General features: G+C 41.0%; 1 protein-coding gene across 3 annotated transcripts; it reads right to left on the bottom strand.

Annotated features, from left to right (window-relative positions):
• Positions 1 to 10021: 10021 nt before the first annotated feature.
• On the bottom strand, positions 10022 to 20866 carry COX18 (cytochrome c oxidase assembly factor COX18). Of its 3 annotated transcripts, none has more exons than XM_037063439.1 (6): positions 20367 to 20866; positions 19159 to 19259; positions 16111 to 16289; positions 15316 to 15440; positions 13206 to 13313; positions 10022 to 10541 (listed from the first exon to the last, which is right to left on the bottom strand). In XM_037063439.1, exons 1-6 carry the CDS (start codon positions 20703 to 20705, stop codon positions 10368 to 10370), a joined length of 1026 nt encoding a protein of 341 aa, XP_036919334.1. In that variant the 5' UTR covers positions 20706 to 20866; the 3' UTR covers positions 10022 to 10367. The 3 variants fall into 3 exon arrangements, with proteins under 3 accessions (XP_036919334.1, XP_036919335.1, XP_036919336.1); XM_037063440.1 differs by having other exon boundaries at positions 16126 to 16289; XM_037063441.1 differs by having other exon boundaries at positions 15316 to 15437; positions 16126 to 16289.
• Between the last annotated feature and the right edge of the window lie 2503 nt (positions 20867 to 23369).

The raw sequence follows: 23369 nt of genomic DNA, 5'->3' as shown, positions 1-23369 counted from the left end.
GGAATCGAGCCCTCCCCAGACACTGAATTATCTGGCACCTCATCTGATCTTGGATTTCCCAGCCTCTAGAACTGTGAGGTACAAATTTCTGGTGTTTATAAGCCCCAATAGTCTGTTTTGCAAGAAAAAAAATGAAGTGTATAACCTCTTCTTAGCTTTCAGGCTGTACAAAAAAGCAGTGAGCCAGATTTAGCCCATGGGTCATAACTTGAGGACCCCTGATTGAAACTATCCCACACATATTATATATACTACATGGTGTAGGATGAAGTACAGCAAATTCTCGTTATTTGTGGGGGTTTCATTCTATACAACCACTGGAAACACTGCATTGGTGACGGATCACTGAAACACTGGCTAGAGCAGCAAACCATTGCTCTTAGGGGAAATATAACGTTAGGTGACTTCGTGCCTGTGTTCACAACAATTTGTCAAACAGAATAGACATACCTTGTCCTAACATAAAGTTGCTCCATATACATTGAACTCCTGCCCAATAGTACTCTATACTCATGCCTGAATGAGGTGTATCCGACACATTTTTTCTCTGTGAGGTCATCATAGCCTTCCTACACTTAGTGCTCATGGGCGCTTTTAAACAGAGAAATCAACAAAAAGTGTAAAAAGGAGAAAAACGTGGTGCTAAAGTAGACCACAAGAAGAACATTTATTTACAGTGCAGAGCGGAAACAAGCAGGCGGAGTGTCACCCGGGAGACGTGCGCGCTCGGCAACGCACGTTTTTCACGGCGTAAGCACGCATGCACGATGTCTACTAATAGCAGCAAAATCAGCATAAGCATTCTGCAAGTAAATTTTACTGAGTAGGTGAATTCAAACTACGAATCTGTGAAAAATGAGGATCGACGGCATTTTTAAGTAAAACAATACATTATCTCATAGGTAGGTGAACATTAAAGATGAGGGGAAAAACATTTCATTTTTAAATCTGTACTTGATTGTGACTGTAATTTTAAATAGGAACCTCAGTTTTGATTTGGGCGCCAAAAAGAATATATGTATGTGAAAACGCAAATAAGTATAAGCTGAAGCTTCTGTAATAAAACTTACAAGAGTGAGTTTCTTACCTATAGTAACGCATGGAATGAATTTTAAGCAGCATGGGTTCTGAAGCTGTTAATGCTCTCATAGATACAAAATTTATATTTTTAATACTCCTTATGCTTAGAAGCACCCATCATTCACAGAAGATCCAGGAAGCTTCAGGTTATCATTAGAAGAAATTCCTCAAATTAATTGTACCAGTTGGGACATTCAGAAATGCAGCTGCAATGAAAAGAATAGAGTTAGATATGTTTCATATTCTATTTTTAAGTTCCTCTGGAGAACTACAATTTAGCCAGAAGCCTGAAATCAATGCTAAATTAAACACAATGTTGCCTTTCCCAACTAAGGCAAAACAAATGTAATTGCTTTACCAGGGATACAGAGAGAGAAGCATGCCTGTGAAATTTTCTCAAAATGGAAGACAGTAGTTGGGTACTTTCCCTAGAGGACTGTTTTCATGAATTTTTTGGATCTCCGGAGTCTAGCAGAGAACGTCAAGGATAGAAATTTACTTTTTGTGGTCATAGATAGAATAATAACTCCATAGAAGTGGCTGCTTTCTTGGAGCACTTACTTTTATTTTTCTTTCAGGTTTTTCTATACATTCTTTTGCTCCCAAACACCCAGCTGTCCTCTTTTTCTAAAACACAAGCAGCAGTACAGAACTGGGTGGTCCGGAAGGCAGTGGGCGGTAGGCCACAAGAGAACAGGGTCCTCTCTGTCACCTGCCCCTTTGGGACGGTCGTGTCCATTAACTCCCTCGTGTTGAAGTCACAGCAAAGCAAAAAAGTTGCTGTTCTAAGATCTTAGTAAGGCCTCCGTACGAAAGTGCTTTCTTGGTTTAGTCTAGATGGTTCTTGGTGATTTTGTCGTCATTCCTCAGCTGGTAACTTTTTATATTCTTTTCTCGTGGTATCGGCCAGGCTTTGTGGTTCTTACGAATGGGAATCCACCAGGATCAAAATGCCTTTATATATAGTTCTCTTTTTTAACCACCCGTATTAAAGTGGCATCAGTTAATAAGATTCTATAGGAGTTAAGTGTATATTTCTCTGGTACGTGACCTATATACCGCACTGTGTGCCCGCCACCCAAAGTCGGCTCATTTTCCATCATGACATACTCGGCCCCTTTACCCTTCACCACTCTCCAGCCGCCTTCCCTCCGGTAACCACCATATCCTTGTCTGTGTCTGTGAATTTCAGTTTTCTATCCCATGCACAGGTGAAAAAAGATGATTCTTAGCTTTCTCGGACTGACTGACTTCACTCAGCATAACATTCTCAGGGTCCATCCACGTGGTCACAAACGGCAGGATTTCATCTCTCCTGGTGGCTGAGCAGTGTCCCGCCCTACTATGTACCCCATCTCTTCTAACTGGTCATGCACGGCAGGACACTCCAATTCTTTCCTCATTGGGGTTGTGGGAGGTCTCCGGGGAAGCAGCTACAAAGGCTGGGCTTTCTGAGTGTGGGGGCGGAGAACCGTGGGAAGAGACCAATCTATTGAGGGGGGCCGATTTCTTTCTCAGGGGCAATCCCTAAATCTATCCTAAAAGAAGCATTTGAAAATGACGTGCAACTGACCTTTGAGCAATGCCGTGTGGGGCACGGGCCTCCCTCACAGTCAGACGTCCAGGCACAACATAAATTGGCCCTCCAATTCTGTGGACTCGCACCGCAGATTCGCGTCTCCAGATTCCCAGCTGCTAATGGAGAATAATTTCCACCTGCGGTTGGCCGACTCTGCTGATGGGAAACCAGGGATACAAAAAGCCCGCCATATTATTTATTGGAAAAAAAATCTGCTAATAAGTTGACCGGCAGAGACCAAACCTGTTGTCTAAGGTCAACTGTATCTTATATCTCCAACAAATACATCCAAGTATTTTTCTCTTGTTAGCAAAAGCAGTGTAAGAAATTTGTTCAGCGTTTACAGAAAACTAAAACACCTAGTAAATATCATTGTATATTTTACCTGAAAATAAATGAGTACCAAAATAACGATGCAATATTAACAAGGGCGATACAATTAGTGAATGAAATTTAAATCTTTCTTGTAATCCCTTCTGCTTTTGGACTGCATTTGACTCAGGATCGCAGTCAGGTTAATTTGCGGAGCTGGCCAGCTACTCCCTTCCTGGGGCCGCGTGTCGTCCTGATCCGGTGAAGCTCGGTTCAGTCGCTCAGTTCGCTCTGTTTGTTGGCATTATCGCAGCCCATAACTGGACCGTTCAGCAGGTGGTAGCTGGCCTTCAGCTGCCAGCGGAAGGGTCTACTGTGCTTCGAGATGACGGAAAACACTGGAGCGGCTGTTTCCAGAATTCTCCCCAACAATCTTACTTCACAATCATTTGACCTACCTGCATTCTCTAATGACTGAATGCATAGTTGTAAGAACAAGATTCATATGCACACTCTCTGGCTGAGTAAGGTAAATCTTCACCTATTATTTAATTTCTAGTAACATTAAAACTAATGTACTCGTATAATATGAGATGAGAGCCCCCCGAGAAGTAGAATTATCTTTTGGAGAGTGGGCCCCTTGTAGTAGAGGCTTCCCCTGCAAGGTGCGTATGCTAGGAACCCGTCTGTATCGGTGTATCAGCTGGTGGTGTGAGGCTGCGTTGGGCTTTAGTGAAAAAATTTTAAGGCTCTTTCAATGTTTTTGCCTATTTCATGATGATTTACAAGTGCACCTACTCACACCAGGTTGAGTGTTGAGCAGTTTTTTACAAAAAACGGCATGACCTCCAAACCCTTTTCACCAGATCTCTCCTTTTTTGTTTCCCTGGATGAAAAAAGTCCTCATGGAAAACATTTTCCTGATGTGGAAGAGGTGAAACAAAAAATGGCAGAAGCACTAAAAGGCATCACAATTGATGAACTCAAACACCGTTTTGAGTAGTGGAAAAAATGTCTCGATAGGTATTGCATCAAATGGAATTTTGAAGGCGACAGAAGTTTAAACACGTAAGAGTACATAATTTTTTATAAATAAATTCCGTCCTGGGGGGGTGGGCCTCCCTTATATTCAGTAATTATTTAAAAATTTGCTAAATGTTATCCTGATCTTTTAAGCCTTTCAAAATCATTTTGCTCTGCCCTGGCCAGTGTGGCTCAGTTGGTTGGAACATTGTCTTGTAAACTGAAAGATCATAAGTTCGATTTCTGGTCAGGGGATATGCCTAGGCTGCGGGTTCAGTCCCTGGTTGGGGACACGTGGGAGGCAACCCATCAATGTTCCTCTCTCACTTCCATGTTTTCCCCCCACTCTCTCTCCTTTGCTACTCTCTCTAAAAAATCAAAAGCATATTCTCGGCTAAAGATTAAAAAATGACTGTATTTCTTTTTCCAAGACATGAAATAATGAATTTTGTAGTATATTAAGTTCCCCATAACAACACTATATATTGTCATGCCAAGGTTTACAGGTCTACCTACAGGATTCTCTCAACTACTATTGGCTTGACCTCAGCCCATCTTTCAATTTTTAAAAGGTTTGTCAAGGACATATCTGATACCTTCAAATTACATATGACTAGCAAACAATACATGTGAAGATTTGTAGGTTTTGCCTGAAATATTCAAAATACGAATTTATATGGGTATATATAGAGATGGATATAGTAAAATTATATTTTATTTTTAAATAAAAATAATATATAAAATATATATAAATAATTATTTTTATTGTTCAATTACAGTTGTCCCCATTCCCCTACCCATTACTCTCCCCTGCCCTACTCATTCCCCACCTCCTACATTCAATTCTCTCCCCCACCCCATTGTCCATGCCCATGGGTCCTTTATACATGTTCCTTCACTTGACCCTTCCTCTTCTTCCCCCATTATACCCCTGCTCCCTCCCCTCTGGTCACTATCAATTTGTTCTTTATTTCCATGTCTCTGGTTGTGTTTTGCTTGTTTGGTTGGTTGATTAGGTTCCACTCACAGATGAGATGATATGGTATTTGTCTTTCAGTGCCTGGCTTATTGCACTTAGCATAATGCTTTCCAGTTCCATCTGTGCTGTCCTGAAGGGTAGGAGCTCCTTCTTTCTTTCTGCTGCATAGTACTCCATTGTGTAAATGTACCACAGTTTTTTGATCCACTCATTTACTGATGGGCATTTGGGCTGTTTCCAGCACTTGGCTATTGTAAATAATGTTGCTATGAACTTGGGGTGCATAGGTTCCTTTGGTGTTTCAGGATTCTTAGGGTATAATCAAATTCAATTGTGTAAACATGGTGTAAAAGTCAAAAATTTCATAAAATTTTGGATAAATATATGATTTGAATACCTCAGGAATTCAAATATCCCAAAGCCAAATAATGATTTCACAAAAATATGTATTTATTAGGCAATCAGTTATTATAACTTTGAACTATACTGTAAGTTTCAAATAGAAAATTTTCCATACATTTGGATAATTTCCAGATTATCTGTGTTATGGTAGAATCAAGTCACAAAGACACAAGTATCTGTGATGACAGACCATTGTAACTGCAATCTCATGTCTTACATTTGCATATGGCTTTAAATATTTAGCTTTATTACAGAAATCTGAATTCTTTCATGATTCAAATGTCACACCTAGAATTTCAAATTTTGCAATCTGTGCAAAGACTCCACTTACCACCCTACAGGGAAAAAAACCCTACTTTTGTTAATTTTTTCCTGGGGTCTTTGTTCCTATTGCTTTTAGGGCTTAATCTGATTATTTAAGCAATTTAAAAGGTGATTCTTTAAAAAAAAGTGATTCCTGGGATCTTCAGAGGAAACTATGAAGATACAAGGTCTGTCCAGAAGGTATTTTGGCCATGTAATGTAAAAAAATAGAGACATTTATTGAAGATACAAGAAACACTCTACATAGAGCAACGATGCCTCAGTCCCCTTCAAAGTAGGCACCTTGGACCTCACACACTTCTCCCAATAGCCATCAGCTGCCCCATCATATTTTCCTGAATTTCATCAATGGTCTGAAATCTTTTGCCTTTCAAAGGTGATTTTAGTTTTGGAAAAGCCAGAAGTCACAGGGTACCAAATCTGGGCTATAGGAGAGCTGAGTCACCTGGATAATTTGGTGTTTTGTCAATAATTCTACAAAAGATGTGATGCATGAGTGGGTGTGTTGTCATGATGAAGCCGCTGATCACCAGTTGCCCATAGCTGTGGCCTTCTGAATAATGCAAATAGTTTCCATAGAAGAATGTTCGAGCTTAAAGCAAAATTTGATGCAGATTTGTTGCTCTACTTGCTCACTTTGGATGCAATGGCCACAGGACACATGCTCACTCAATGGCACCTACCACCCCCACTGACTGGTACAGTGAAGTCACCACTGTTCACATGTGAGTGTTCCAGTCCACTCTCCTTGGCTGCCGGGTCACATCAATGTCACACAAACCATTCTCATTATATTAACAATAGCTGGGCTTTTTCTGGGCAGACCTTTCTATGGGTGATTTAAGTACAGGTAAAAAATAAGAGAAGCTACTCAGGTTTATTTGGGAAAATAATTTTTCTTCCATTCTTTCCCAGAAACTAGTTTCCTCCGTGTGGTTCTGGACTGGCTGAACTTCTTCTGAGATGTGAGGCTTTGGTCTTTCAGCTTTTGAGTGCTTTAAAGATACAGTACCTGGAAAGGCTTTGCTGCAGGTATGGTTTTTCTCTCAAGGTCCTTCATGTAGTTTTGCAACTTCTCGGGTTATCTGCAAAAGCGGCAATCAAGGGCTTTTTTTTTTTAATATATTTTATTGATTATACCATTACAGTTGTTCTATTCCCCCCCCTTTTTCCCCTCCACCCGCACACTCCCTCCCCCACCCTTCTCCCCCCCTTAGTTTATAACCACGTGTCTCAAGTTCTTTAGATTCTATATTTCCCCCACTATTCTCGCCCTCCCCCCTATCTATTTTCTACCTACCATCTATGCTATTTTCTGTGCCTTCTCCCCCCTTCTCCTCCTCCCACCCCCCTGTTTCTAACCCTCCATGTGTTCTTCATTTCTATGGTTCCACTCCTGATCTAGCTGTCCTCTTGGTTTGCTTTTGTTTTAGGTGTGGTTGTTAATAACTGTGTGTTTGCTGTCCTTTCACTGTTTTGATTTTCTTTTGTAAAGCCACATCCTCCCACTGATGGCATTGGCCAGGACAGGGCTCCTCAGGTTTTCTCCCAATGGTTCCTGGAAAGACTAGTTTGGGGTTATTCCAGGTAGGCCAATTTCATGTTGTAACAGAATTCTGAGCTGAAGTATCATAATGGTATGATGTAAACTGATTCAGGTGTGAGTCTCCTTTGCTGACTCTTAGGCTGAGACACACTCATAAAAAAATGAACCCTGTCTGGAGACAAGGTATAAACAGACCATGGCCATGACCTGAACCCTAAGGTTCCCTGAACTGCAGGGCCTGGACCGAGCTTTGCCAGGAGTCCCTCAGCAGCAAAGATAGAAGAAATAGAAGTGTCAAGGGATCTTAACAGCACATATTCTCTGTGCCCATTTTGTACCCACCTGCCCAACCTCAGGCTCTGGAAGTGCTCCACATTCTGTTGGGGAAGTAAAAGATCAGACTTGGAATTTCTGAAATATGACTTGCTACTTACTACAAAATCTGCCTGGAGAAAGAAATGGGGGTATTATTTACCAGTCTGAAGTCAAGCGATGGATTCACCTCAGTTCGTAACTACTTGTTTTTATACATGAGTGTATCTCAAGATCCCAGACACTCCCAGCCCTGTCAGAAAATTACTTTGAGATCTGGAAGGAAGGACCTTTTATTCTCAAATAAATTTATTGTATGCCTTTGAGGAGCAATTCAAAAAGTTTGAAAATGGTAGCGCAACAGGAAATTAGGTAAAATATACATTGGAAAAAAGATACAAGTGTACAATTTGAAATTGAGAGGAATCACAATAAACCAGGTAAAGTATACTCATGAAAGGAGATTCACCTATTTGAAAAGGAGTCAAGCATTCCTTTATTTTTCACTTTTAAGAAAATGATAAACCTCTTTGAGGACAAACGAAGTGGGTTGAATTCCCTCACCCCATCATAAGAAAAATATCTGAATCAGTACACGATGATACACATACCAAGGGCCAATTTGTTCGAGATACCCCAAATTTTTCCCCAATTTCCTGTCCCCTTTTTGCTCTAAAAGAGCACACACATTTCCGTCTGTTTCCTGGATTGCCAACGTTGCAAAGTTATTCGAGGCAGCTGTACTCTGCTGAGTCAGCACAAGACTGAACTAGTGAACGCTGCACTGTCGCTCCTACAGGGTTCGGTCCCTGCAAGCCTCTGGTCACCCTCTTACCAACCACCAACAATGTATCGTTGACTCATTGGCATATAAAGCATGGCCAACAGAACTCATGACCGAAGTTCATCTAATGCAGGAATTTTCTCCTTAAGAAACTTCACTAGCTAGCACTTCAGCATGACACTTGGAGGCCATTTTAAATATAGAAATAATCTAACAAAAAAGCACACAAATGAAGAAAAAAAGCACTAAATACACACACACACACACAAAGGACACTTATTTCCATTTGAGAAACGAGACATGAAGGCACAGCACTGCCTTGTTTGACTTGAGGGAAAAGTGTGCCTCACGCGACTCGAATGGTTTACTCTTCTGTGCGTGCCCAAGAATGTCATCAGAAGTATTGTATAGATTTGGGCATTCAAATAAGTCTTAGCAGGTTGGCAAGCTGGCAAATACAAAATCTGCCAGAGGACTGACTGTAGGTAAGTTTGAGGAAGCACGGCTGTTCTCAGTTGGACAGTCCTGAACCAGGGCTGCGGAGTCAGGAAGAGAACCCAGCCTCCGCTGCTCTGCGTCCTCGGTGAGCTGCAGTAACAGGGCAGCCAACATGGCTAAGGCATAACAGACATTACTCAAGAAATGACTAATGATCAATAATTTCACTTTAGTTTTTATTTTATTAAAAAACATAGGATGGAATGATAGGGCATCTCAGAATCTACTTCATATTCCAATAGTGAAAATTTATAATCTCCTCAAATGTCTGTCAAATTTATTCCTAAAAATCTCAACCAGAATTGTATCACATTTTTTAGTTCAACAAGTAAACTGCTGGGTCCACAATTTACATTACCTGTGAATTTTTTTTTCTATATTAAACATCTACCACAGTTTTAACCCACTGGAGTACTTAATCCTTCCAAATAAACAAGTTTATAAAATCTCCTCCATAACAGGTAGCCCCTTCTGGTTTATCCTCCTTCGACTAAAAGAACTTAATGCTTAGGTTTTCACTTCGGTCTCTAGCAGTACTTAGTTCCGTATTTTATATTCCAGACCTCTCGGGGGATGGGAAAAGGAATGTACGCTTCTTGTGCTCTCTCAGAGGGTGGTTGAGAGGCCGCCATCTACCACACGAGGTGCTGTCTTGCATGCACGGAGTACTCGACTACCATGTATCTCAAGTTCATTTTTAAAAATCACACATTAACCCACTGTCAATGTATGTTCCATTAAGATAAGATTTCTTAACTGGAAGTTGCCAGAGGCATTTCAGGGCAGTGGTCAATGATGGCCCCTTCGTTGTTAGTCTTAGAAATTTTCTGAAGAGAAAAAGTTTTATCAGATGCTTAAACACGCCTATAATCATTCACACCTCCAATATTTTAAGAATCACCTCACTGGATTCTTTTGTTTATAACATTTTTTTTCTTCTTTTTTCACAGCTAACTTACTTTTATTTTTTTTTATTTTTTAAAGATTTTATTTATTTATCTTTAGAAAGGAAGGGAAGGAGAGTAGGAGAGAAGGAGAGAAATATCAACGTATGGTTGCTTCTCGTGCATCCCCTGCTGGAAACTGGCCTGCAACCCAGGCATGTGCCCTGACTGGAAATCGAACCGCGATCGTCTGGTTCGCAGGCCTGCGCTCAATCCACTGAGCTACACCAGCCAGGGCTGTTTTATAAAGTTTTAATGTGTGGGACTGTTCAGTACAACTTGACATCACTGAGCATCTACTTGTTTTCCAAAGTTGTTGTCTCCTCTAGCAAATTGTAATTTTGTAAACAGAGCCAGACACTTTTATATTCTTAGGACAAAATTAAACATAGTATCAATACATTTCTAGCATTTAAAAGACTTTAAGTGTTGTCAAACATAAATAGATTATATTTTAAGCAATAGTACTTCGCAGAGTTAATGATTTTAAATGATGGCAAATTAAATCATATCTGAATAAATCTTCAAAATATATCAAAGTGGTAGTGACATTTGAAATTGTTTCAAAACTGATGAAAAATATGTCATTTCCTTGAAATAAACTTGGCGTAAAAGGCAGCAAAAAGATCCTTATAAGGAGTGTCTGAATCTCCCTTGGTCAAGGGTATTCGGCAAAGTTGGCGAAATCTAGGAGAACGCAGCAGCAAGTTCTGAGAAAGGCCCATGACGCTGGAGCACAGCCAGTAGAGAACAATCGACTGTAAAAAAACACACAAAACCCGACATGAATGTTAACACCTGTCCATTCTCCAAGGACACCAAGCTCCAGAGACAGGCAGGCAACAACAAAGAAAATTACAATCTCTGCAAAGAGAAGTACACCTGGTCACCCAGGAGGGAGCGAGACCTGTGCTCACTATTAGGTACCCGTGACGGATCTACTAGGTAAGAAGGAAGGATGAAAGGAAGACCAAGAGCAGAGAAAGCAAAAGGCAAGGCATTCATGACAGAAACCAGAAGAAACACAGTAGCTCCCAGAGGCCAAGAGAGGCCTCCCCTCCTTCCTTTGGCACTGAAGCATGCTCCCCGCACCAAGCGTTCTGACCAGCTGCTATTTTGGAGGTAAGGCGCTGGAGGCACGGTCATTTATGATAGCAAACTTGGCCTTCCTAGACCTCATTTTCCTCCACACAGTCCTCTAACCACCAAAATTTCCAGGAACTGTGCTAAGTATGGTCAGGAATGCATTACCTTTGACTTTTTTGAGACATACAGTCTTAACATCTTCAATTTTCTTTTGTGCTGCCACCCAGATTGATTCACACAGGCCAGTGAGGAAGTCCCGCAGCCTCTAACACCAATCCCAGACCCACACGTGTTCCAAAGGTTTGGCACCAGAAGCTAATCAGACCCCCGAGGCATGAACTTTGTGGTGGTTGAACCCAGGTCCTGGAGTCAAATTGCTTGAGTTTGCATTCTATTTACTTGACTTTGAGTATGTTATTTTTCTTCTGTTTCAGTCTTCTCATTTACAAAATGGGCACAGGACTACACCTTTCTTAGAAGGTTGCGGTGAAGAATAAATGAGATAATTCACAGAGCGGTAGGCACAGTGTCTGGCCCACATTAAGCTCTCACATTTGTTCCAAAAGCAAGTTTTTATGAAGAGAAAGTAACAAACCATCAAAGGTAGATTAGCTTGTAGTTGGGAGCAAAGGCCAAGCTGCCTGGAGGCGCCAAGACCCCGCCACTTAAAAGATGAGTGACCTTGGATGAGTTACTTGACCTCTCTGTGCTGAAGCTTCCTCATCACTAAAGAGAGATTATAATAGCACCTGCTTCAGTGCACTGTTGGGAGAGTTATATGAGCTGATATATGAAAACCACTTTAAACAGTGTCTGGCACAAAGCCAGTGTTGATTAAACATGACCTATCATCATCTGATTTATCCACTAAGCAAAAAGTATCCTGCATTCAACTACACAGACTACAAACTGTCTACTAAAAATCATTCCTCTTTCTAATAAAGTCCTACCTTTCAGCTGGTATATTGCCATCTCAAAAAAAAAAAAAAAAAAAAAAGACTTCCCAGCCTCTCCCACAGTGAGATGTGGCCACGTAACTAAGACGTAAGCACAAGTGTTTGGTGGGACGTCTGCCAAGGCTCCTCACCAGGGGCTGGCTGCACGTGAAGTTCCTTTTTACCACTCCTGCCGGGTGGTGAGTCCCAGCGGCCGTCACGGCCACCGTGTGCCTTAGGGACAGAAATCACGGACTGTGGGTGATGGCACACTGAGAAAGGAGCAGGCTGGGCCTCTCTGGTGCCCCGAGAGCTCTACACTAAACTGCCTAATTGAAGTTCTATATTTAAGAGAATAAACTTTTGGGTACTTACGTTACTATATTAGACCTGTTACTCACTTTGAACCCAGCCTATCACTGAAACTTCACTGTTCTTTTATTTGAGCTGGGGGTCTCCTCAGTTACAACTGATATTATTTCTACCCAGAAATGTAGCAAGTCTGTATTTTAAAAAAAATTTTACAGGGTATTTCACTACTTTTATATACAAATGACTATAATAGGTACTCGATGTTATTCCATTAATTCTCACAGACATTATGATGTCTAGTTTAGGAGTGTGGAGACTTACTTTACACAGGAATAATGACAATATTATGTCTAAGGGATAGCTTTAAAAACACATTTTGATGCTGAAAACACACTGTTTCAGATTCATAAGGCAAGTACCATGAAAAACCGGTAAAAGCCCAATTATCAGCAACAAACAGATTCTACTTTGAGCTACACGTCAGTGTAGGCAAAGACTGAGTTACCCCTGACAAAGCTTGGCCTTCTTCGCACTGAGTATTCATGACAAATAAACAGAAGACTATAAAAACACAAAATAACTGAAAACATAACTATTTCTTTTTCTACTTCTACCGAAGTTTAATTACAAATAAATAGGGACTAGTGTACCTATCTCATGAGGTGCTGTTCAAGGTTAAATAATTAATATGACCTATGAACCCACACGGATTCAGCACAAAGTTCTGCTTCGTTTTTAAGTGCTAAATTCCTTGGCCCTGTCTGTGTAGACAGAAAAAAATCAATATAGCAGCTAACCAAACAGAGTGAATACTTTGTTCACAGTACTGTGCAAGGTATTTTGCAAGATTATAAAAAGAGAAAAAGAGTCTGATTTAGTAGGAGGATGAGGACACATCCACATAAAGGGCCAGTCCCAAGATGTAAGTGTCGCAAGGTAACAGACAGTAAATCAGTTACCACACAGAGCACTCGGAAACCAGCAAGGGACTGAGCAGTCGGAGAAAGCTCAATAGAGGAGGCAGACACCCAGCCAGTCGAGCTAAGCTCAGACAAGGTTAACAAGCAAACGGGGCTGGTGCTCACTCACCGAAGGCACTGTCGCAGCAACTGGGATCATCAACACGGACACTGCTCGAACAAAGTACGTAGCACACGTCTGGAAACGAGACATTCCAATTTTCTGTAGAGCAAAAATCTGAAGGGGTAGAATATGTACACACAAAATTATTATTAAAATGCATATTAAACAAGCTGTAAGACACACACTGATTGTCGACTAGCCTCCACTTTATTTTAATAAAAGCAAAAATAAATAAATCAAGACAAGGCTAAATTTATGTGGTTGGTCATTTATCTCACAGGGGGCAAACCCAAGGCCCACGGCCGAAGCCGGCCCTCCGTCTTGTTTCATCCGCCTGGCACCTTGTTTCTGTCTGGCGGCAGCACCGAGCTCTCGCGTAACTGTTTAGGAGTAGTTACAGTTATGCACTGAAATTACATTTGGCCCTTCAAAAGCAACTGAGAGGCTGATGTGGCCCCTGGTGAAAATGAGTCTGACATCGCTGAATCTTTTATAAAATGTAACAATTGTGCAGAAGTTTTAAATGCAGCCACAAGAAAGAGATTCAGTTATATTAAACAGAATCACAGCATAATTTTTATAAGTTGATTTTTTAAAAGACTGTAAGACTGAAAGTCCATTCAAGATAGGTACTATGTGTGAATCATTACCCTTGTTCTCAGTACTTAAATACAGCACCTGGCATAAAGCAGGAACTTGGTCTCTCAAAGGTCTGCCATCTGGCTATATGGATTAAGGGAAGCAACCAACACTGGAGAAAGCAGTCTGAGTTGTGAATGACTTATTTAGGAGGCAGCACAGTGGGCACAGATTCTAGGCCCAAACTTCCTAGTTCACAAGGCAGCTCTGCATTTAGGCATCATGCGACTTCACACAAGTTACTGAATCTCTCTGTGCTTCACTTTCTTCACCTTAAAATAGGCTTTAACACTAATACCTGCATCACAGGATTAGTCTAAGAATTAAATGAGCTCAAGAATGTAACCTGCCAAAACAGTGCCTAAAATATGGTTATGTGAACTGAGAATAAACTTTTGTTAAACTTATGCATACTGGCTTAGTACATGGCATAAAGGAAAGACCAGAGGGTTGATATTAATCCACGGTGACCTGGTGACCTTGTGTTTATCACTTTCTTCTTTCTAACAAATATTCACTAAGTACCAACCACATTCACAAGACTCTGCTAGGTGCTCCTAGGAGATACACTCAGACCACACTTAGACTGGAGTCTTTCCTCAAGAAATTTTCAACCAATACCTTACAGTATCATCTTCATTTTTATCTAAAAAAATAACGGTGTGTTAGATTTCTGAGACCAGTGGACATAAGGCCTATGAGATCTCAACAGAGGTAGATCATTTCTAATGTTTCTTTCAGTTCAAAGAGTCTATGTTCTACTCAGAGTCTGAGAGCAGCTCTTTATGAAATTAAAAGCACGCTTCCCATCAACTGGTGATAAAGAAGCATGGGATAATGGTAAGATGTAGCTGAGGTTATATTTAATGTGGCCCTCGCCACACTGTTGCCTGCATCTGTGAGTTACACATGTATGTTCTTTTGTTAATCCCTTCACCTTCTTTCATCCAGTCCCTTGGCCCGACTCACAGCTGCCAGTCTGTTCCATGTGTCCATGCCCCCGTTCCTGTTTCGTCCATCAGTTAATTTTGTTCATTAGACTCACGTAAGTGGTTTTTTCTGACCAGCTTATTTTGCTTAGAATAATAATCTCCCAGTCCATCCATGCTGTTGCAAAACGTTAAGATTTCCTTCTTTTTTATGGGGATGTAGTATTCCACCACGTAAATATACCGTTTTTTAAAATTCAATCATCTATTGATGGGCACTTGAATCATAGAATTTTAAAGCTGAAAGAGACTTTGTAATTGTTCTAATTCAGCTCTCTTATTTTAATTATAAGCATCTGTCCCCTAAACAGTTTAAGGAACTGGTCTAAGACAGTTTGTCCATGGCTGACCTACAACCAGAAAACAAGCTTAATTCTAGCTACCAACTAGAATTAAGACTCAAACACATTTAGAGTTGATGTCAAGAAAGCAGCAACAGCACTCCTGAAAAGTTAGCTGGCAAACAAACCTTACTTAAAACCACTGACCTCTACTATGAGTAAGTTGATGACACCAACGGAGACAGGCAGAATCCAAGTGGAATCTGGTGCAGTGAGGTCAGGAAACCACAGGACACCACCAGTAGCTAACTGCTCCTGAACAGAAAAACCTGCTGAAAGTTTTATAAATAATAAAGAATTTCTAAAAACAGGAGAAGGGAATATGTAAGACATAGTAATATAATTCTAATAAGGTGTCCCTCACACGGAAGACTTGCATTGGCTTTATTCAGGCTATGTTCATGCCATAGCACAAATCAGTCCTTCCCATATGGAGAAAGCAGCAAGCAGCTTTCTGTAAAAAACAGATGTAGGGAGCACAAAAATATGTAGCAGTAATCTTTTCAGACTTAATTTTTAAATAATTATGTAGCCACAGGCTGCTCCTTTCAAGTCTATTCAGATTGCTTTCTCATGAGAAATGTCTTTAAGTAAAAACCAAATGCTCTAGATAATATTGTTTCTTAATTAATGTTTACACTTGTAACTATGGAAGTTTTTCTGTCCCCTTAAGTTTATAAGGAAAAACAACCGGCTAGGACATCAAATGTTGGAACTTGAACACCGATTGGACTGTGTCCTCCAAGAAGCGGTGGCACCACTGTCCCGCCTGGATTTGTTCTCCCAACACAGTCCGCTTGCACTCACACTTCAAATTCCGCACCTGCACCTTTTACAAGGGGCATGCTTAAAGTATTCAAATGAAGAAAAGTATGGGGTTTTTCTTCTTTTTCCTTAAGAGCACAGAGACAGTGTTAGAGAACTTCTCTGCGGGAAACAGACTTCCGCAACCACTACCTTCTGCACGGGCCGCTCCTGTGCTGAGATTCCGGAGAGCAACGGACATGACGATCCACATTGGAATCTGAATCCAGACCAACACTGTGGCCTTGAACGGGTGGCAGTTGTCCCGAACGTACAGCTCTGAAACAAGCCTCCGCATGTTCTTCAGATAGGTGAGCCTGTTGTGAGGGAAGAGGGGATGTGGGGAAGGAGATGTCGTCTGACTACTCGTGGGGCTTCACAACCACAGCCCGAATGCAGCCAGGTGGGGGTTACTGGCTGAAGGATTTAGGTAGCATCTCTAACTGTCATAGCTCCACTAAGGGGATGACTACACAAAAGGTAAATTAAGCCTTCTATTAAAATTCCCTAGCAAGGCACAAAAATTACATAGCAATTCAATAAATCGAATGTTGTCAGACTATAGGCTTTGTTCATAGTGATCTTTGGCCAGTTAGGCTTTAACGACAGACACTCCACAACATGGTATTACTGTGGTTTCTATAGAAAATACTAAAAGTGAAAGAACATTTTACTCAAATCCCTCCACTCTAGCTAAGCTCAATTACTTGGTTCCTGAATATACTTTTTGTAGCAGTGTTGTTTTGTACTGTGCATGCTCTTAGCCTGCCAAAATGGTCTCCATTCTTCAATTCTCTCTCACATAGATTTTCTTTGTTTGTTTCTGTTAGCCATATTATTTATTCCTGTTCTTGTCTTAAGTCTCACTTTCTTGCTTATAGTCTCCTGAAGGTCAAGTGTTGGGTATTACTCATCTCTGAGTCTGTTGCAGCATATTTTTGTACAAAGGTAAGGTATTCAATAGGTCTGCTGAACTTAATCGAATTATAGTATATTGAATTTAATTGAATTATAGTGTATAGAATTTCGATGGTACTCACCGGCATTCCAGGCCGTTTGTAAGTTAGCCTCTGCCTACTCTTCCATCTTTATCTCCTGTTATTCCTCTATAGAGACCTGTATTTTCTGGCGCCTGCATTACTTAGGTCATCCAACAAATCACACTTCCACGTCAGCATGTCTTTGGAAATGATCATACCATCTGTGTAGACAACCCACTATCTTGGCTATCTATCTGACAAATTCCCATTCACCTGTCAAGACTCAGTTCCACTGAAAATGCAGGAAACCTTCAGATGTGTCCTCCAAGAATGTGCCTCCCATCTGCATAAAGAGGTAGCTGGACAATTGTCCTGCCACTGCAGCATAAGCAGGGTGCCACAGATTTATCTCGGCTGCATTTATAACCCAGGTGAGCAGCTACAAACCTGTTCTTTTGGCCTAGAACAATAGTTCTGAGATTTCTCTGATCAGCAAAACTTTAAAACTACAGGTTTGCCAAATTTTTATTTTATTGAGTAAAGACATTAAGCTATCGCAATGACTTAAATGTCAGGTCTTTTTAACACTAAATAAAGAGAAGCAATTTCATATTGAAGATAGTTGGCAGATTTACACCTATATAGATAAAATATATGGATACCCATAAATGAGGTCTGTCTAGAAGGTATCCAGCCATGTAACATGAAAGAGACATTTATTGAAGAAGATTCAAGATACAAGAGACATTGTACATAGGACAATGACGCCTCAGTCCCCATCAAAGTAGGCACCTTGGGACCGCACACAGTTCTCCCAATCGCCATTAGCTGCTCTGTCATATTTTCCTAAATATTATCTATAGTCTGAAGTCTCTTCCCCTTCAAAGGTGATTTTAGTTTTGGGAACAGGGCATAAAATCTGGGGCACAGCAGGGCTCAGTCACCTGGATAATTTGATGTTTTGCCAAAAAACTCTACATGAGACATGATGCATGAGTGGGTGCGTCATCATGATGAAGCTGCCAATCACCAGTTGCCCATAGCTATGGTCTTCTGAATAATAGGAATAGTTTCTACAGAGCAATGTTCAAGCTTAATGCAAAATTTAATGCAGATTCATTGCTCTACTCACTCAGTCATTTTGAATGTGACGGCCACACAGTACACATTCTCACTCAATGGCACCTACCACCCCCACTGACTAGTACAGTGAAGGTGTCATTGCTCATGCATATGCATTCCAATCCACTTTCCTTGGCTGCCAGGTCACATCAATGTCACACAAACCGTTCTCATTATATTAACAATGTCTGAACTTTTTCCAGACAGACCTTGTGTGTGTGTGTCTAACATATATTTTTTCCTCATTGCTGTGAAAAGGTGAACACTGTGTTACAGTCTAGTAAGGATCAGAATTTGGGAAGCAAGTAGCAGCTGAGGCTGACTGAAGCAGGAGGACCTAGAAGTTCCCCACAGATGACTGCAGCATGGCCACACCCCTTGGGCAATGCTTTTCTAAGACACCAGGCAGATGACCACACAGGGTAAATACAGTGGATGACAGCATCCTGGCTTCTATCATGACATTCACATTTCTGCTCCCCTATTCCTGTGGACTATCGCCTACAGTATCTTTTCAAAAAGGTCAAGTCCGTAAATAGCCTGTATCATTCATTGACTAAAATCCCAACAGAGTGGCATAGTATCTTCATCCTGTGAAGCCTTCCCTCACTTTCCATAACCCAACTTCTTCCACAAAACCTTTTTATAGTACTTAATTCAGTCATTTTTTTTATTGCAAGTCTTTTCAGTCGGCTGGGGACCTTTAAGAATAAGAAATTTAATCTTCTTGTCTTTGTTTCTCCATTTCTCCGCTTTCAGCCCAATATATAAACTATCATACCCTGGCTGGGTAGTTGGTTAGAGTGCTGTCCCTATACACCAAGGTTGCAGGTTCAATCTCTGGTCAGGACACATATAAAAATCAACCAATGAATTCATCAATAAATGGAACAACAAATCAATATTTCTCTCTCTCTCTCTCTAAAAGCAATAAATTAAAAAAGTAAAATACAAATAATAAAACTATTATGCCACATAAAATTATTAAAATATTAAAAAGAACTGTATATTGCATAATTAATATCATTACTTACACACTATATACACACATTTTCATGGTCTTCCATACACAGAATCAGCCTACCTGGCAACTCTTTTGGACCACCCCAACTGATTTGCACGAACTGCAACTTCTTGGTTAAGGTGCCGCGCAATGTTTTTTATTTCTGGCTGCAAATTTTCCACCTAGCTAAAAAAAATGTAGAATTTGTTATGAGCACATAAAAGATCTTTATTCATAACCAGTCATAATTTTCTTTTCTATTCCCTCAACACATTTAAAAATATGATTTACTGAGCACGTCAAGAAACTTTGAGTGTAAGCATAAGAGGTTAATTTGCTTAGGGTATGCTCAGTTACAAACAAATTCAAATTCCAGATGATACACTTAGCTGTGATCTTGGGCAAGTTACTTAACGTCTAAGGTCTTGTTTCCTCATATACAAAACATGTAATATTACGTACTTCACAGTTACTGTAAGGAATAAATGAAAACTGCACCCTACACTTTTATGTTTCATCCTTGGGTTTCCTAGTAACATAAACAGAAAAGAAGTTGGCTAATAAGTCTTTCATATGCTGTGACAGCCACAGTCCCCCAAATTTTGCATTTAATTCTTTCTGCAAAGTTCACAGCCTTACTGCTGATGAATTCCCTTATGTTCTGCATCCACAGGTTTTTTCCCCTAATGACAATAATCTTAAAATATTGAAGCCATTTTTTCTTAAGTTTCACCTACCAATAATATTTTCGTTCAATGCACTTTAACCCATATTACGTGATCTGATCTCAGAACCTCGTGAAGTAGGGCAGGAACATATTGCTATCCTAATTCCACAGAAAAGATAACAAAGCATTGATAGATGAGTGGCTAAGACTAACCAAACACAGGCTTGTAGGTGGAACGGCCTTAATAGGGAATCATGTGTGCAAATCGCTAGCTTAACTGTTTTTTTCTAAAACAATCTGTTGAAATATTTAGGGACTAAATATGCTGCAGACATACAATCTTGTTAAACCTCAAAAACAGTAATTTTATAGGTCTCACCATACTTCTGCTGATTCACTTCTCTAACAAGCTTAGTAACCACTTATACTTTGAGCAAACCCAGTAGAATAAATGAAATGACAGGTACTTGTGTCATTAAACATCTCTTATTTCACACATCGAACGCTGGTTAACTTTCTTTACAAGGAAGTGGCCACGATTAATTAACTGTAAGCACTCCGGAAATAATCTAGGTATCTTAAACTGATGCTCAGCTCCCACGCGCAGATCAGCGCCCCTCACCTTGGCCAGGATGTAGTGCTGGTACGCCGCTAGGGGCAGCGTGACGGCGCTGCGCAGGGCCACGGTGGTGAGGACGACGGTGCTCCACCAGGGCAGGCCCATGGCGCTGTGCGCGCCGAGCAGCAGATCCTCCGCACCCTGCACGGGCGCCGACGTGGCCAGGGCCTCATACCAGCCATTAGCACCGCTCGGGCTAACTGCAGAGACTGAAGCCAACGCCCACACCCGCACCTCGGAGCGCTCGGTACCGCCAGTAGGGGCCCGCGCAAACTGCGGACCGTGCGCTCCGAGCTGCAGCACAGACAGCGGCTGCAGCCACCTACCAAGCCGGCAGAGCATGTGTGCGCCAGGGTTGAGCCCAAAACGCGGGCTTCCCAGGCTAGCTGCGACTCTACCTCCGTCGAAGCCGCCAGGCGCATGCGTCGGCACCTCAGGCGTAAAGTGAGCGCTGGGCCGCCCGCAGCCACTATTGACCTTCCCAGTCAAGCCAGTGACGCTAGCGTCGCACTGGAGTGACGTAGGAGGTAGGGAAGTCCCGCCTTTCCCACGCGGCACTGGGCTGGCTTACTGCGCACACACGAAACTTTCGCGCTGCTGGCGTGTCCTTCCTCGGAGGATTGCTGACGCAGGGGCGGGGCTTGTTTTTTGTAAAGGCGGTCTTTACGCGGTGCCTTTTCATTCTGTTTTGCTTAAACTAATTGTATAATTTGTAATGGTTAAGCTTGGTGGGTTGTTTTCGTGGCCAGTGGGTAGCCTCCGCCTCTTTAAGTGCACCCTGATTACTTACGCTAGGGACCGAGATGGATTATATTGCCGGAGTCAACACGTGGCTGTAAAGCCAGCTGGGACAGAGGCATGGATTTCTGACCGACGCCCTTTTAATCATTACTATCCTTTATGCCCTAGGCACAGTTCAGTCCGTGGTATAAATATTTAATGGACTCGTTTGTTCCAGTTAGCAATTTCAACCTCACTTGCAAAGTTTCCTACCTTTTATCCTTCATTATAATAACGCTCTTAGGGTAAAGTACCATTTCCTGAGTTAACTGAATTACCACTGGCAGCACATGCGTTTACGTATATCCGACGTAAGCTTTAGACTCTGAATAGCAACATTAGGTGTCTTTTGGTTAAAAGGAATGATACATTAAGTCTACATGGACTAATTATTGCTGGCAACATTAAACTGGAATGACATGTAGTTTCCACAGGAGGGTCACCCCTATACTTAAGAGGCCAAATAGTGTTTCGTGGAATGAAAATGCTCATTAAGACAAAGAAGCCTGCGACAGATGTTGGGGTAATGCCAAGTTATAGCAACTGGTGCCAGATACTCTCCTCTGAATCCTGCAAGTCATTTTCCTAAAAATTGGTAAATTCATACGTGAATTTTTAAATGTGATTACACACACACCCAACATATGCTATATAAAAACTAGTATCTAAAATTCTGCAGCACACCAAAAATACATATATTTTTTGCTGACAAAAAAGTAGGTATAATTTTGATTCTTCCAATTCCTGTTGCATTGGCTGTTGTCACTTTTTTAATTTGACGGGCTAAGGAAAGAAAGCCAGTGCCCCTGACTAATCAGGTATTGCATCTTCTAAAAATTCTTGTGGCCCATCAGAGTGCCTCACACCAGTTGAAAGTTAAAAAGAAGCAGCTGGTTGCTACTGTTGATTAAAGGGGAAATTATTTTTTTGCGGTCTTTTAAAACATTTAAAAACAAATTTTTTGCTGTTGTAAAAGTGGCAAGATTTTAAACGGAACTACCTTTGCCTATAGATTGAGAGAGAAGGGAATTCCCCTCATTCTCCTCCTTCCAGAGAACTGTTGAGGTTGGAAGTTGGTCCTTAACAGTGTCACTTAAGCCCAGGTACTGTTAATATCTTGGAGGGAATTGATTTAAAAATATCCTAAAACAGAAAATCCTTATTTATGCATTCACGATTTATATAATCAATCCAGTTTTGGGGGGCTGGGGGCATGGGGACATCAGCAGTAGTGTCAACAATAAAAACAAATTCAGGGTAATCAAAACCAATCAACGAATGAAGAGTTTTCAAGCTACTGCTCAGATCCCAAAGCCTTCCCACTGTGGAGCTGTATCATGCACAGGCGTCAGGTCTGGGACCTCTTCAAACAGTGTAGGTCTACCTTTTCTGCTACTGAGGTCACATATTCTCCTTTGATTATTCCATTGTTTTGTTTGAATATTGTGATCTAAAAAATTATGAGTTTTTATTTCATGTATGTAAACATACAATAGGGATGGTATCTAGTCGTAGAGAAACGTTGGGGGGAAATGTCAACACTAAATCTCAAAACAAGTGTTGGCAGTGACATATTTGTACGCACTAGTCATCCAGCAGTGTGACCCCTCTCCCTGTGTCCTGCATCTTTTGAGTTGCAGAGTACAGTATAAAATGATCAAATATCAAGCAAACCAAATCATGTCAATCCTAACACGTTGCAAATGAACTTTTGCAACATATAAAAACATTTTTAAGCTCAGACTAATTTTTAAACTTTAAGCTCCTTTAAGAAGACTATATTTAACTTTGTCTATAGCTTCTGAACAAAGGAATGGCAAAGTCTGAATACAGGCCCCTAGAAACTGTGTGTACATATTCTCAGTCATTTAAACTTCTCATTTACATTTTTTTTTTTACTTAAGGCGTTACTTTTGAAAACCAAAGCTACCTAATGCAGGGTTAGCTCACAATGGGGGCACCAAAAAACCCTGGAATTTATAAAAATTGTGTATTCTTCCATGTTTAAACTCCAGTAACCTTCAAAGCACTGTCGATTTGATGCAATACACCTATCAAGACATTTTTTTCCAATCCTCGAAACAGGTTTGAACTAGGTTTTCATGATTTAGTGTTTCTGCTATTGCTTCACCTCTTCTAAATCATCACAATGTTTGATCTGGTGAACAGGGAGGGTGGACCATGGGCGTCAAGCCATTTTTGGTCAAAAATGGAACACTCAGTGTG

The sequence above is a fragment of the Sturnira hondurensis genome, unplaced genomic scaffold, assembly GCF_014824575.4.
Source record: "Sturnira hondurensis isolate 20B ecotype Veracruz unplaced genomic scaffold, ASM1482457v3 Scaffold0014584, whole genome shotgun sequence".
In the NCBI taxonomy this organism is placed as follows: Eukaryota; Metazoa; Chordata; class Mammalia; order Chiroptera; family Phyllostomidae; genus Sturnira; species Sturnira hondurensis.
Note: the sequence above shows the minus strand (reverse complement) of the source record. Positions and strands in the feature narration are given on the sequence as shown.

Coding starts and splice junctions, on each gene's coding strand:
- COX18 (XM_037063439.1), bottom strand. CDS start 20,705: ATGCTCTGCCGGCTTGGTAGGTGGCTGCAGCCGCTGTCTGTGCTGCAG. Junction 15,441..16,110: donor AGAAGGTAGTGGTTGCGGAA/GTCTGTTTCCCG, acceptor TAAAACTTTCAG/CAGGTTTTTCTGTTCAGGAG. Junction 10,542..13,205: donor TTGCTGCGACAGTGCCTTCG/GTGAGTGAGCAC, acceptor GTTTTTTTACAG/TCGATTGTTCTCTACTGGCT.